General features: G+C 30.8%; 1 protein-coding gene across 6 annotated transcripts in view; it reads left to right on the top strand.

Moving 5' to 3' along the window:
* The window catches only part of LOC143232583 (tyrosine-protein kinase RYK-like), a 164,000-nt gene that overhangs the window by 133,843 nt on the left and 15,334 nt on the right, over window positions 1-14,823 (top strand). For all 6 annotated transcript variants that reach the window (XM_076468186.1, XM_076468184.1, XM_076468185.1 and 3 more), the window contains exons 3-6: window positions 8,721-8,820; window positions 12,869-13,003; window positions 13,352-13,381; window positions 14,085-14,220. In XM_076468186.1, the coding sequence (XP_076324301.1) occupies window positions 8,721-8,820; window positions 12,869-13,003; window positions 13,352-13,381; window positions 14,085-14,220 (401 nt within the window). The remainder of the gene's footprint in view (window positions 1-8,720; window positions 8,821-12,868; window positions 13,004-13,351; window positions 13,382-14,084; window positions 14,221-14,823) is intronic.

The following is a 14,823-nucleotide window of genomic DNA, read 5'->3' as shown; positions in this document are numbered from 1 at the left end:
TCAAACGTATTTGAGAAAAAACAAAAACAAACGTAAGTTAGGAAGGATTATTTTTGAATATCGTATACTTCGAATTTGCTGTTTAGCCCATATATTGCATAAGATTGAAAAGACCAAATACCAGACTTCTGTGGGAATATAAAAAACGTCTTAATATAATGACGTATGGCTACTTCAAATCATTACGATCAAACAAAAACGTTTTACTTGACGTATTACAACATCCACTTGAATATCATGATATTCAAATTGCCAAAAATTGAGTTTAAATGTAGTATGCACTCAAATATGCTTTAAAAGGTATTAATTAGGCATGATTAGTGAAAAATTAGCGAAATTTTTTATAATAACTAATCTCAACATATACTGATTTGAATAAAAATCCAGAAACCTAATTTTTTTGAGCGGATTATTTTATTTTCTGTATCTTATAACAACATTTCCACCACTTGTATTGTCTAATAGATTTACCAACAAGTAAAAAGCCAGTAAAGCCTCGTAACAAACGTGGTTTATAGACTTACCAGGTTTACATAGTAAACCACAAGTAATGAATGGCTTGTAACTGTTATTGTCATCAGTATCACCATCTAGTAGACTTTGTAATAGTAAAACACTATTTGTATTAACTTTTGATCAGAGCAAGGTACCTAAATAGATCATAACTAAGTTAGCCCATAACGAGCAGGGCTAATTAAATATACTGTCCTTACTTTAAAGATCAGAAAGAACTGTTCTATCCGTTGGGTATAGTCCCTTTTAGCGGTATTTTGGGCCATAATCCCAATAATGTCTCTAGATACGACCAGATTACATTAGTCCTGAATCCGTATACTACGGTAAAAATAAAAAAAATATTTTTAATTTTTATAATAAAAATGTAATAGTAAAATATTATGTAATAAACATCCTAACTGATACTCGTTTGTTGTTTTTTTTAATTTCGCACAAAGCTACACGAGGGCTATCTCCACTAGCCGTCCCTAACTTAACAGTGCAAGTCTAGAGGGAATGCAGCTAGTCATTACTACCCACCGACAACTCTTGGGCTACTCTTTTACCAACGAATAGTGGGATTGACGGTCACATTATAGTGCCCCCACGGCTGAAAGGGCGAGCATGTTTGGTGTGACGGAGATTCGAACCCACGACCCTCGGGTTACGAGTCGAACGCCTTAATCCACCTGGCCATGCTGGGCCAGTAACTGATACTGGAAAATGACGTTGAGGAAAAAATAGCATATACCTTATTTATGGTACACAGTTCAAAAGTTATTGTAATCTAAAGTGTCTCTGCTTAGCAGATTATCTAATAAACAAACAGGCATTTTTTCAAAGATACCATGTTTTCACTACTACCAACATTAAATTCATCCAAATAAAACACTAGTGATGATTTGAAACTTAAGAGTTTCCAGTGTCAAGGGTGTGAGTAACATAGCTTGTAAAACTATTGGCATCTTTTATGAAAATTGATAGAATATTAGTCTTACCTCTGAATACAATGATAAACTTTTAAGTGGCTTAATATAGCTTATTTTTATGTATGTTAAAATAATTTTCATTGTTATTGGTTGCAATGATAACAGAACTAAACGTTAACCTTAGGTTACAACCTGTTACTTAATCCACTTATCAGAGATGTGTACTCTCTAACACCTTCTCATCATAACTACATACAGATGGTTTACATCCACAAAACATTTTCTGAAACAAGAAAGCATTTTTTCTTTATGGATATAATGTTACATTTTATATTATTATTTAAAAAAAAACTCAAATCTAGAGGTATGTTAATAAATACTAGGTTAAAAGCATGGAATAACCCTATAGTGTCTGTATTTACAGGACTGAAGTTCTGACCAAATTTGGAATATTACAAAAAATTTTCCAAATGCTGGATGTTACTATTATGATGTTCCTAACAGATCTAAATACTCTCACATCACATTCAAAACAGCAGCTTCATACCTATTTTATATCAAAGGAAACAAGCAGTCAATAAAATGACACATTGTTTTCTTGTTGAAGAAGCAAAACAAACAGTAAGCAAAGAAGAAACTGACAGCAACATACTACTATTAAAAGGAAGAACTGACAGAAACAACATTACTATTAAATATGAATTTGAGCTAGGGATGTATGCTAATTTACCAGTTTTATTAGATATATCATTTTTTCATAAATATTTTTTATAATTTTAACAGTGAATTGCTCTTAACAGTCACTGAACTTATAACTGAGGATTCATGGTCTAGAAGGAGATGGAAAAATCTGGAAAGAGATTTGTTGTGGTAGCATATACTGACAGATTTCCATAACATTTGGGGCTCATATCCCACTTCTAATGGAATAATGTTTGTATTTATGATAAATAGGCTAACACTACCTACTACTGTCCCTAATTCTGAACTATTGACCAGAGGGAGGATATTCAGTTAGTAACGCCCTACCACCCATCATCCACGCTAAGGGATTGAACTATTGATCAGAGGAAATGTATTCAGTCCAACATACCCTACCATCCATCACCCACACTAAGGAATTTATTTTCACCATTATAATGCATATAAGACATAAAGTGTGGAAAATTGTACAAATTCGAACTCAGCTTGCTAGATCCAAACCTGGAGCTTTACCACAGGCCTAATCTGCACCTCCAATTACTGTTTAAGTAATAATAAAATGTATGATATCTGTTATACATTCAAAGAACTAAGCAATCGGTTTGTAGTAAAAATGTTACTGTTTGTTTTCTTGTACTTTTCCAGTATCAAAACGAGAATGTTAAGATAGTATGTTCAGGACGTAACCAGTTTCTTTGTTTGTTTCCTTAGAATTAAGCACAAAGCTACACAATGGGCTGTCTGTGCTCTGCCCACCACAGGTATTGAAACCCCAATTTTAGCATTGTGAGTCTGCAGACATACTGCTGTGCCACTGGGGGGTTAGATGTAATCAAGATGAAAATGAAGCCCATTCATTTCAGAAAATATGTATGTGTGTGTGTTTCTTCTACAAAAAACGTATTGGACTATCTGCCTTGTCCATTGAGGGGAATCGAACCCCTGATTTTAACTTTGTAAATCCATGGACTTACCACTGTCCCAGCAGCAGATTTTTAGAAAAGTTTTACTAAATACAAAACAAATGTAATAGGAACATTTGATCATTTTGTATAAAAAGCATTGTAACATTTTTAAACACAGAAAAACAGTTATTGAACTTTGCCTAAACAGACACAAAAATGGACAAAATATTTTAGTTTCCATGCAGAAAACATTTAGAGATATTGCAGCCCAACCGAGTTTTTGAAATAAATTGTATAATAACAGCACCATTACTGTATACAGAGGGTCAGACTTTTGGACACATTTGGAGTATTGCCAGAGCTCTCCATAATGCTGGAATGTTACAATTCTTATGTTTTTGAGCATATCTACACCATTCATCACATTACAAGAAGTAACTTCATATGAACCATTAAAAAATGGTACAATTGATAATTTTTAGCTCTCCTTTTTCCTTGTTGTGGAAGCAAAACATAAATGTAAACAAATTAGGAACATAAATGCAATTTGGATTAAAAGAGAGAATGACCTCAGAGCTTATAAGTGGATGAAAAATAAAAATCAAAGGCTAGTCTGATAGCCAAATATTAAATATGAATGTTGTGGTCTTATCTGATAGAATAGGTTAAAACCTCATTTTAATTAGGATTTTATTTTTCATTTTAAAATTGTTTAACTTATGGAATATGTTAATAGAAACAAAGAAAACAGTGAGAAATGTAAAACAGTGTATGTGTAAAAAAAGAATAATAAATTTTCTTTAAATTAAAGATCAAAACAATTTACACACAAAAAAAATTCAAGTGAGAATAAAGGAGTTATTCATACAAAGGTCTGATATAAAAGAAGAGTCCAGTTCTATAAAACAACAAAGATGTGGTGTTAAAATGTGTTAGTTAAATAAGACAAAGTTAGGGGAAAACAATCTGGCCCCTTTTCATATTAATGTTGTATCCTTTTCTAGTTGCAATATAAAAGGAAGCTAAGTGTTATAAACTTTGTTTTTGTTTACCCTATTTTAAATTTCATCTTTACATGTTGCTATTAGATATAACATAGCTTTTTTTTTGTGATGTCACTTCTCTATATGGCATGATATCTGAAGTTGGATTCAGGTTCATAATCATCCAGCAGATAGTTCATTGTGATTTAACATTAAAGCAAACACAACAAATCTTTATATAACTGACCATGTTTATTGTTGTTTAGCACTAAAAATACACAACAACAAATATTTATATGACTGACCACTTTTATTGTGGTTTAGGACTAAAACAAACACAACAAATCTTTATATTACTGACCACTTTTATTGTGGTTTAGGACTAAAACAAACACAACAAATCTTTATATTGCTGACCACTTTTCCTGTCCTTTAGCACTAAAACAAGCACAACAACAAATATTTATATGACTGAACATTTTTATTGTAATTTAGGACTAAAATAAGCACAATAAATCTTTATATGAGTGACCACATTTATTTTAACTTTACTATTTTGTTCATGTAAACATTATGATTTAATCGTTTAATATTGAAGTGGAATTTATATTGAAAATGTCAATTTAGTTTTCCAAAATTAGAATATGATTTGATCACGTAAGCATAAAATGCACAATATGTTTTTCGCAAACCTTTGTTGTATTCACTGAATAGTTTAATTGTCATGTTCCCTAGTAATTTCCATAATTAAGTTGTTGTCTAGCTTCATAATTGTCCTCCTGCCGAGCAACATCCTCGATTATCTTGAAGTTTAACTTCTAGAGCTGTCGCGTAGCCCAGCAAAATCCGTGATTGAAGGAATGAAAGCCACTGATGTGACTTTTTGTAGAGTAGATGAGTGCATGTGATAACAAACATCATCTCAGAACGATGAGACTAGAGCCAGTGTTGTTTTCGTTTTCACCCTGGAAAACTAACATTCCTGTAGTGACGGAGATAGATTAAAGTGTTTGTAGAGCAATCTGTTAAAACGAAAATAAGCAGAACTGTTATTGTAAGTTTATATATAAAAAAAAAAATGTGACATGTAGATAGGGGAGCCATCTTTTGTTACAAGTCCTGTAGAATATATAGTGAAAGTGAAATAAACTAGTACTAAAATAAAGTTGTAAAATGATAAACAAGAAACTGTAAATGTATAGCCATAAGTAAATAAATATTAATCACGAATTGATGATAGTAAATAGAAAGTGTAAAGATTAATAGCAATAATGATAATAATATATACTCTAAATATAGCAAATGTGACACAATTACTAAATAGAAACATAGTAATAAAATAGAAATGATGTGTATTTTAAACACTTTTTACTTAAGTTAGTAATATCAACAGTTCAACTATAAACAAGCCAAATAACTCAACAGTTTCGTTTGTTCAAGTGTTGATTTCATGACTTACATTTACAGTGTTTCTGTACCAATAAGCCTTCTAGTGGCTCAGCGGTATGACTGCAGACTTACAACACTAAACCCGAGGTTTCGATACCGTGGTGAGCAGAACACACATAGTCTAATGTCTAGTTTTATGCTTAATTCAAAACAACAACACGTGTACAAATAAACTCTCTGTTTTAGGCTTGAATAAAAATGCATTTAGTTTAAGTTTTAAGTAAACTATACTGTTCTTTACTTTTTTTTGTGTTTCGAAATTAATACCTGTTTTTCTTTTACCTTAAAGAAAACTGTAAGTATCCTAATAAAGAAATTTAATTTTTTTATTCGCTTTTCGAATAGAAAAACTTGTTCGAAACAACCTTTAATAATTAACAAACACAATTTTCATTTTATCAAGAACGTGATATTAATTAGTATTCCATTCTTCCTGATTTTGAGAGGATTAATAAAACGTATTTTCACAAATTATTTTATAGTTAAATCTGCATTTACAGTCAACAGAAGCTAATGAAATTCAATAATACGATTTCAGGTGTTGGCATGTAATATCATCTACTAGTCAATACAACGCTGGCTTGGTTTTCGTATTTCGCGCAAAGCTACACAAAGATTATTTGTACTAGCCATCTCTAATTTAGCAGTGTAAGACTAGAGAGAAGGCAGCTAGTCATCACCACCCATCGCCAACTCTTGGGCTACTCTTTATACCAACTAATAGTGGGATTGACCATCACTTATAACGTCCCCACAGCTGAAAGGGCGAGCATGTTTGGTGCGACGAGTTTCGAACTCGCGACTCTCAGATTACGAGTCAAACGCCTTAACCCACCTGGCCATGCCGGGCCTTTAATACGACGTTCCAACAAATGTTGTATAGAGATCGCTGAAAGAAATAATATAGAGGAATATGAACATTCGCAAACTAAATGCCGTACTCACAGCAGACAGAATTAATAAAATATGAAAACCTACCAATATTTCTAGTTTCTTAATTTTACACCGAAGCTATTGTTTTTGTTTGACCGTCCTAACAGTTTAACATTAAATTTAGTTGTTCAGTGAAACCAATAGAGCATTTTCAACTCATTTGCTTAACAATATTTCCAAAGGATTTTGAAATGTTATTTGTTTTTAATTAAACAAATAATGATATTGTTACCTAACTTATATTGAACATTTTCCTGTGGCTAATATTTTTCTAATGCTTTTCCTGACACTTATATTCTCAATAGTACCTTCTTTTGTTACATATTGAAAGTTTATTTTTACCTTCTATTCGTGTAAAGACTCATGGTAAACTGTTGTCAGCTTTCCATACCGAAAAATACATTTTGCTTTGAATAATTTAAATAAATAGTTTGTTTTTGTATTGAAGTCCTTGTAGATAACTTCATACGTTTTAATGGCACAGAATTTGTAGTTCGTTCTCAGGAATGATTCCTTATTAGTTTTTGAAAGAGAAAAATATTTTATCAAAACGTTGGGTAGCACTAATAATGACTCTGATACTGTCCACTCAACCAGATGTAATAGCGTTTTTATGACCTAGAAACAGTCTCCTTAGCTAATGGTGTCACTCACGCTACGGTGTTCATTAGATAAAGTGGTAACTACTTGTCTGATGTCTCTTTTTACAACACTCTCGGTCATAGATATAAAGTTTCAGTTTTTTTTTATCTATTGTATTGTTTAGTTGTGTTTTTATGTTTAGTTACTTATATTTTAGAACAGTGAAGTTGAGTATGCACGCTAACGTACCTGTATTTTTACTTATTTCGAATGCGCAGTTATTCCATAACAATAACGCAAACGTTTTGAGGCAGCCCTGTATTTAACTTTGCGCTTAAACAAAACAAAGGAAAGAAAAAGAACAAAAATATAGGTAATACACTCGACCATTACTTTTTACTATACGCACGAGACTACTTGATTTGTTTGTTTGTTTGTTTTTGAATTTCGCATAAAGTTACCCGAGGGCTACCTGTGCTAGCCGTCCCTAATTTAGTAGTGTAAGACTAGAGGGAAGGTAGCTAGTCATCACCACCCACCGCCAACTCTTGGGCTACTATTTTACCAACGAATAGTGGGATTGACCGTCACATTATAACGCCCCCACGGCTGAAAGGGCGAGCATGTTTGGCGCGACAGGGATGCGAACCCGCGACCCTCAGATTACGAGTCACACGCCTTAACACGCTTGGCCATGCCGAGCCGACTACTTGACAGTTATCTAGTTGATATAACTAACTACAATAGTAAATTGTGTTGATAAAGCGAGAAGAATCTCGATTTGGTTTTAACTTGAAACTATATTACACGCAAAATGAATCTTTCGAATCCTACTTTTGTTTATTGTTTATTATGTTGAGACATAAACAAATCGCATCCGTCACTAGTGACCGAAACATTCAATTATAACATTTAGAATAATGACAATTGATTTAAGAGTGAAAACGCGTGTGGTCTATTATCTATCAAGTAAAATGTCTTCAATCGATGTTAATATTCAAAAGACGATTAAGTTTGCAATTTCGCTACCCCTGTGAAAAGTGATCGGCGCGTCATCTATCAAGCATTCGTAACATCTTTTCGTTTATTATTACTTGATTTTTATCACTGTTTTCTTCCTCCTTTTAAAAACAGTTAGTAGAAACGGTTTATTCTTTTAGATTTTTTCAATGCTGTTTGGGATAATAGATAATACCTTTAACTCATCATGTACTGTAAAATTTAAAACCCATGATATTAATTCTAAAATTGCCAAAACATTTCACTGTTTTTAAATTAATGCAATTTATTGCATTACCGATATATTTGTTTATGTGTTGTATGTGATTATATGATATTACGAAACACAATAAACAAGGTGCATAAAAGTGGTTTAAAAACACAATTATAAATTGCATTAATTATTTCCGGATATCTTCTGTGTTTTACATAGAAAATACGTGATTTTGCCCAATATTTTTCTCTAGTTCTTTACATTGAGTGCTATAACGTAAAATTACACGATACATAGACCATACTGGTAAGTTGAGAGTTGTAAAGCATGCAATGTACATATTCTAAGAGCAGTGATACATTTATTAGCATTCTAAATCCAGTTAATTTAATATTTTACTTATGTTACAAGTGTTCTTTTTTATATTATTCATTTACAAATCTTATCTACAACTTGTTTATTTTTCATCTTATCGATTTGCAATTTACGTTTTTGTTTTAGTTGACTTCATATTTTCTAATTAATTCAGGTAAAATACTCAATGGCGGTACTGGTTAACAAGACAGAAGCCTTGCGAGAACCCCAACTGGATATTCCTAGTCAAGGTTTGTTGCCAGAGGAACAAAAGGGTAAGTTTGCGAAAGAACAAATCATCCTTCAAGTTCTTAAACTTGCTAAACAACTACATGCAGGACGCTTTTAGGCAGAAAGCATATCAGAAATACTGTTTGCGAGGAAATTGATCTTATATAGAAATTTCTTTCATAAAGACAAAACTGAAAAAGGATTAATTATGCATTATAAGAATGATATGCTGATGCAGTTTCAAACTGTACCACTGTGGTATGAGTTACACTGTTAATACTTGGTTCTGTTTCAAGACGAACTGAGTATTCTACAATGCAATATTATTATTATTATAGATCCGTCATGGCCAGGTGGTTAGGGCGCTGGACTCGTAATCTAAGGTCGCGGTTTCGAATCCCCGTCACACCAAACATGCTTGCTATTTGAGTCGTGAGGGCGTTATAAGTGATGATCAGTCCCACTGTTTGTTAGTAAAAGAGTAGCCTAAGAGTTTGCAGTAGGTGGTGATGACTAGCTACCTTACCTCTATTTTTACACTGCAGAATTAGGGATGGCTAGCGCAGATAGTCCTCGTGTAGTTTTGCACGGCATTCACAAACAAATAAATTTATTATCATAGTGTTATGGCTGGAGAACTAACCACTCACAGCCTGCACTAAGGAAGAATATTATTACAATGGATTTGTTAAACAATGCAGAAATGCAGAACCAAAGGATAAATAACACATAATAATTTGAAAAGGGGTCCTTTCCATGTTCTCTGTAGAAACTGTAAAACACTAGCACAGTTAAGCATTTAGTAACAAGCTTCAATACCATATCCAAAAGATCCCTGCTGGTGCAGCAGGAAGCCTACAAATTTACAATGATAATTAATCAACAGTTTGATTTCCCTCTGTAGACTCAGCAGATATCTTCATGTGGCTTTGCTATAAGAAAACACACACACATACACCCATATCCAAAAACAAATCCAAGTAACATTTTTATTTATAAGGTGAAGGATTTAGCTATGAAAAAAAAAATTCTAAAATTACATTTTGATTAAATATATCCCTTAACGTAGCGAGTAAAATAATGAATCAGGGTTTTTAATTGCCAGAAAGCTCACAAACTAAAGGTTTACATCTTTTGAGTTTTATCTTGAAATCAGTGGCTGTTTGAAAAGAGAAATGGCCAAAGAAACTTAAATAATAACAATGTCATTTTATCACATCTATCAGTTTCTAGACACAGCTACAATGGACTTTTTTAGTTACTTAGCTTTCAGTCTGATTAAACATAATCATAGGAATCAATGTTCATCAGTGCACATTGGAGGTTCTGTGGAAAGTTTGTAAAGATATATCACTTAAAATTAACCTCACCTTATGTTGCAGAAGCTTGTTACATTGGAAACTATGATGTTTTATAATTCATAATTATGGCCATCATATTAGATGTGATCAATGATGGAAGTAGTAGTCAAAGAGAGCATTGAACAAGAAACATCGTTCTACTACTATAAAGATTAATCATTAGCAATTTAATCTTATATTTTGGTAAATCAATTCATTTGAAGTATTGTTAAGTTTTGTGTTTTTTCTATATTGGTGTAGAATTATGATGATTTATACCTCTAACATCAAGATTTCTGTTTTGTTTTTCAAATAAATGTAATTTTTCTTCATTTATTATAATAATCTCAAGGTTAAGTGGATATCCAAGCAATCCGTCTATTCAAGCTCATTAGAATTTATAACTGAATTGCTCTGTATTTTGTTCCCTTTTTTTCTTAACTTAAAACAATTTTAGTTTTTAGTTTACCAGTAACAAATACCTTATTGTTTAATATATTAAAATATTTATTTTCATTTATTTAGAAAGAATTGTCAGGTGGTAATTTCTAAATAATGAAGAGATGAGTACTGAAAAATTTTATTTATTAATGGTATCTATTATACATTTCAAAAAACTTAATAGGTGAGTTACTGTCATTAAGATTAACAAACTACCCATGGAGAGCAGAATTCAAAAGGTGACCCGTTAAAAACATAGTTGGTTTAGTAAATCATTCTATTTTTATTTCTAATAGTTAGAATGCATCAGCTCAATATCCTTGCTGTTAATATTATTTTCAAATAACATTCCACCAGTTTAGGCCAGCTCAAGAGATATAGGTTAGCACTAAATCCAGATATTAAGTTAATGATATAAAATATTTATGATAATAAAAATAATAAATAAAAGTAAACACTTTTTTCATGACAGTTGGTTATATAAAGATTATGGACTTTTTAAAATCAAATTTGTAAACAATGAAAAGGATAGTCGACTACCCACTTAATTTACAGCAATATTAAAACAAGCAATCTGATAGAAGGCTAGATAAATAGATAATTAAAAACATCACAGGCTAATAATAGTAAGATTCTTCCGATTAGAAAAATTCTGATTTAATGCTGTCTTATGATTTATATTCATAAATCACTGAGCTAGGTTAAACCTTTAATCTGTAAGTAACCCAGCTAAATTGTGGGTTCCTGTATCCAAATACTTATCCTAGAAAAGTTTGAATAATTTTTAACTAGCAGCAATTCATGAGGCAAACTATCCCTAGTTTTTAGCTCTGGCAGAGTAGCAGGTTTACAAAAAATAAATTTAGATTAATATTCAAAATTTATATTTCTTGTCTTCAATATTGAAAGAGTGTAAAAAATATGAGCTATAAGGAGAGGCTAAAGGTTTTGGGTAGTTTCATACTGGAGCATAAAACTAAAAATAACTCTATTCAGATGGTCAAATTAAAATATTTGAAATACAGAAATGAAGAATGTTACAATAATTGGGATTAAGCTGAGACTGTTGTTAAAGCTATAAACTTATGAAATAACCTGGTTAGTGATGTTGCTTGTGCAATCTACTTGAATTTTTCTAAATTTTTTTGGTTATATTAAACAATATGAAAGAAAACATGAAACTTGGTTTTGACGTTTTGCTTTGTTTTATTAAGGAATAAATGTATTTAATTAGGTGGCTTTATATCAACTTGCTTCAATTACATTTGAATGGGGAAAAGCTCTGATAATTATTTTCAGAGTACTTATCTACATATTAAGACAACTCTGTTCCTTCTGAATAAAAGAAACATTCTCAGTAATATGTTTTATCTAGTTTCATAGTATCATCAGCAAATATGGATAACTAACTGTCCAAGTTACTATATATATATGATTATATATCAATACCAAATAACAAACTTCTCAAAACAGACAAACAGTAGTGACATTCATGTGGTCACACTGTTTATCACTATTTTTGTTTTTTTATGTGAAAACAATCGTTTTCTGTTTTTAACTTTTACAATAATATAAAACTTTTAAAGTAATTTTTATGGGCAATTTTTTTTCAACATCAGGTGACAGTATTAAATTTATTGGAAAGATACTACTGTTGACAATGCACATAAAAGCCGTTTTTACTTCACTAACATTTCTTCCAAATTAATAAGGACAACCAATACTTCTCTGTTAAAATGTATTACCCTTTGTCAAAGTTAGGTGTTTTCTATATACTAGACTTACATCTACTGTACTGATAAACATCAGATCAATGATATTTTTATCACAAATAGCTTAAATTTTAAAGAACAAAAATAAATTTGATATGGAGTTGCATGTCTTATAGTACTGCGTAGTTTTGTGTCTTGTATCTATGATCCGTATGTTAATGAGTTCTCATCATTACTACTGAAAAGACCACTAGTTAATGACTTGTGTTTCTGTTTTATTAATATAATACATCTCATTAAATGACCTTTGCTTTTCAAGATAGCTTTCTATTCTTATTAAAGTCTGTATGTTGAGATACAAAGAACTAATGATTGTTTTAATCATGTTCCCTCCATGATTTAAAGAGCTGAATGAAATAGTTCATGACTTTTATACCCTGTAGTTATCTTGCTGTTTTACTTTTCAGTTAGATTTTCTTTCAAAGCCATTTAATTCCACTATTAGTGACATTCTGTACTATTCAGATGCCTTTGTTTGTTGAAGATTTATTGTTTTATAAATAATATACACCATAAAATAAAATTATTTTATTTTTCAGTGTTTCAAGTATTGCTGCCATGTACAGGAAAACAGAGTGAAGAGGTAGATGTAAGAATTCAAATCAATGTCACAGCTGAAAACCAGCCAAACAATACGTTTTTAACATTGAAACGAAGAAAGATATGTCTAAAGGGTAAGTTTAAATATGGTCTGTTATATAATGAAAAATGACTGTTATATTGTATGGAAATAGCATAATTACAAGAAAATTTGCAACATTAACTTTCAAAATTGAGATTATAAGATAACCGATAAATAAATTAAACAAAGTAGCTGCTCTATTAATTTTGGGAAAATAATTTAGATAAATAAAAAGAAGCTACATGTATTTCAATAAGGAAATTGCTGAAAAAAATTAATTATATGTGGAGAAAAGTAGACAACAGCTGTAAAACATAGACTGAATGAAATGTATTTGTGCTGTTTATATTCTTACTTGTGTTTGAATCAGAAATAGTGTGTAATTGTTATTTATTTTTAGATGATAGCCATAATGGAACCATGTTGATGGGTAAGTGTGGAAACTGTCATATTTCATCTTTTATTTCACAGAGGTAAGTGATTTTAGCTCTTTGTTTATTAGTATGTCTGTAAATCACGAGACTCAACTTTCACCAGTTTGTTATTTTACATTTTATAGGATTGTTTGAAAGATGTGCAGTAAAGATTTGGTTGCATATGCATAAAAAAAATCAAAGTGCACAAGACAGTTAACTATAAAATTAGTGTTGACATATCAGGTTTTTGTTTTATTCATATAACTATTTTTTAAAAGCATTTCTTCTCTTTCTGGTAGCCATTGTTAATTTAGAAAACATTACTATTTTTCCTTCATTAATGTATAATTAATAATTTAAAAGGTAAGTTGATTAAGGCAAGATTGAAGTTTAATGTAATACAACATATGATAATTATATATAGAAAGAAGATTACAATTTGTAAGAAAACATTGAATCTGAGTTCTGTTGAGTTGAAGATGAATTTTGACTTACAAAAATCATCTGATTACCAATTCACTCAGCACTGTTTTAACATTTTCACTTATCCTCAGTTTGTAAGTTTTTTCTGTTTTATTGATTTATTCATTTTGTGCTTTTAGCTCTAATATATGATAATAATTATTGTTCTAAGCAATATAAAAAAATGTGAAATTGTGGAATTTAAGTTTTTCTTATGTCAGTAAAAAGAGAGTTTAAAAGATTTTTTTATTTCAGACCCATCAGCTATTGTGGCATCAACTAATTCCTTCTACATATCTGTTGGATGTGCCAGTGGCCTTATTGTTATCATGACAGTAGCAGCCACCACTTGTTACATACGAAGTCAAAAAGCACGTAGGAATAACTCCAAGTAAGTTATTTTAAAAATCAGTAACTCTTAATTATGTATGTTTTTATTTAAATTAGCAGTTTTTATTTTATATTTTTTCCTATCAACAATAACAGTTAAAATCTTCATCTGTTTTAAGTAAGAATTTTTTATGAAACTGATTTTTTTGTTGCATAGATTAATATTTAAAGATTTTATATATGCATAGTTCTGTAATATAAAATTAGGTGCTGAGTATGAAATATTTTTTTAAATCAGTTATTGCTATTTGGAAACATGATGCATTGAATATTCAATATTTCTAAATTGGTAGCATTCACTATAAGATTATGAGAAAAAATTACAATTATTTTGAGTATTAAATTTGAAGTTATTAAAAATGTACAGGAAGTTGTGATCATCTGTTAAAACAATACACATTTGAGCAGGTATGTCAGTAACAAGCCCGGAGTCTGTAATATCACTGGGGTCTCCCTTTCATTTTATTTATTAAATTTTGCTGAATTTAGGTCACAAATTTCTTCATGAATCCATGAAAATGCATTAGCCATTTTAACTCGTTAAATAATGTGTATTTCTACTGAGCTTTGGAATATCCCGCTGCTGGACACCAAAGCCACCCCT

Source organism: Tachypleus tridentatus, chromosome 11 (assembly GCF_004210375.1).
Source record: "Tachypleus tridentatus isolate NWPU-2018 chromosome 11, ASM421037v1, whole genome shotgun sequence".
Classification (NCBI taxonomy): Eukaryota; Metazoa; Arthropoda; class Merostomata; order Xiphosura; family Limulidae; genus Tachypleus; species Tachypleus tridentatus.
This window is presented reverse-complemented; position numbering and strand designations above follow the sequence as displayed.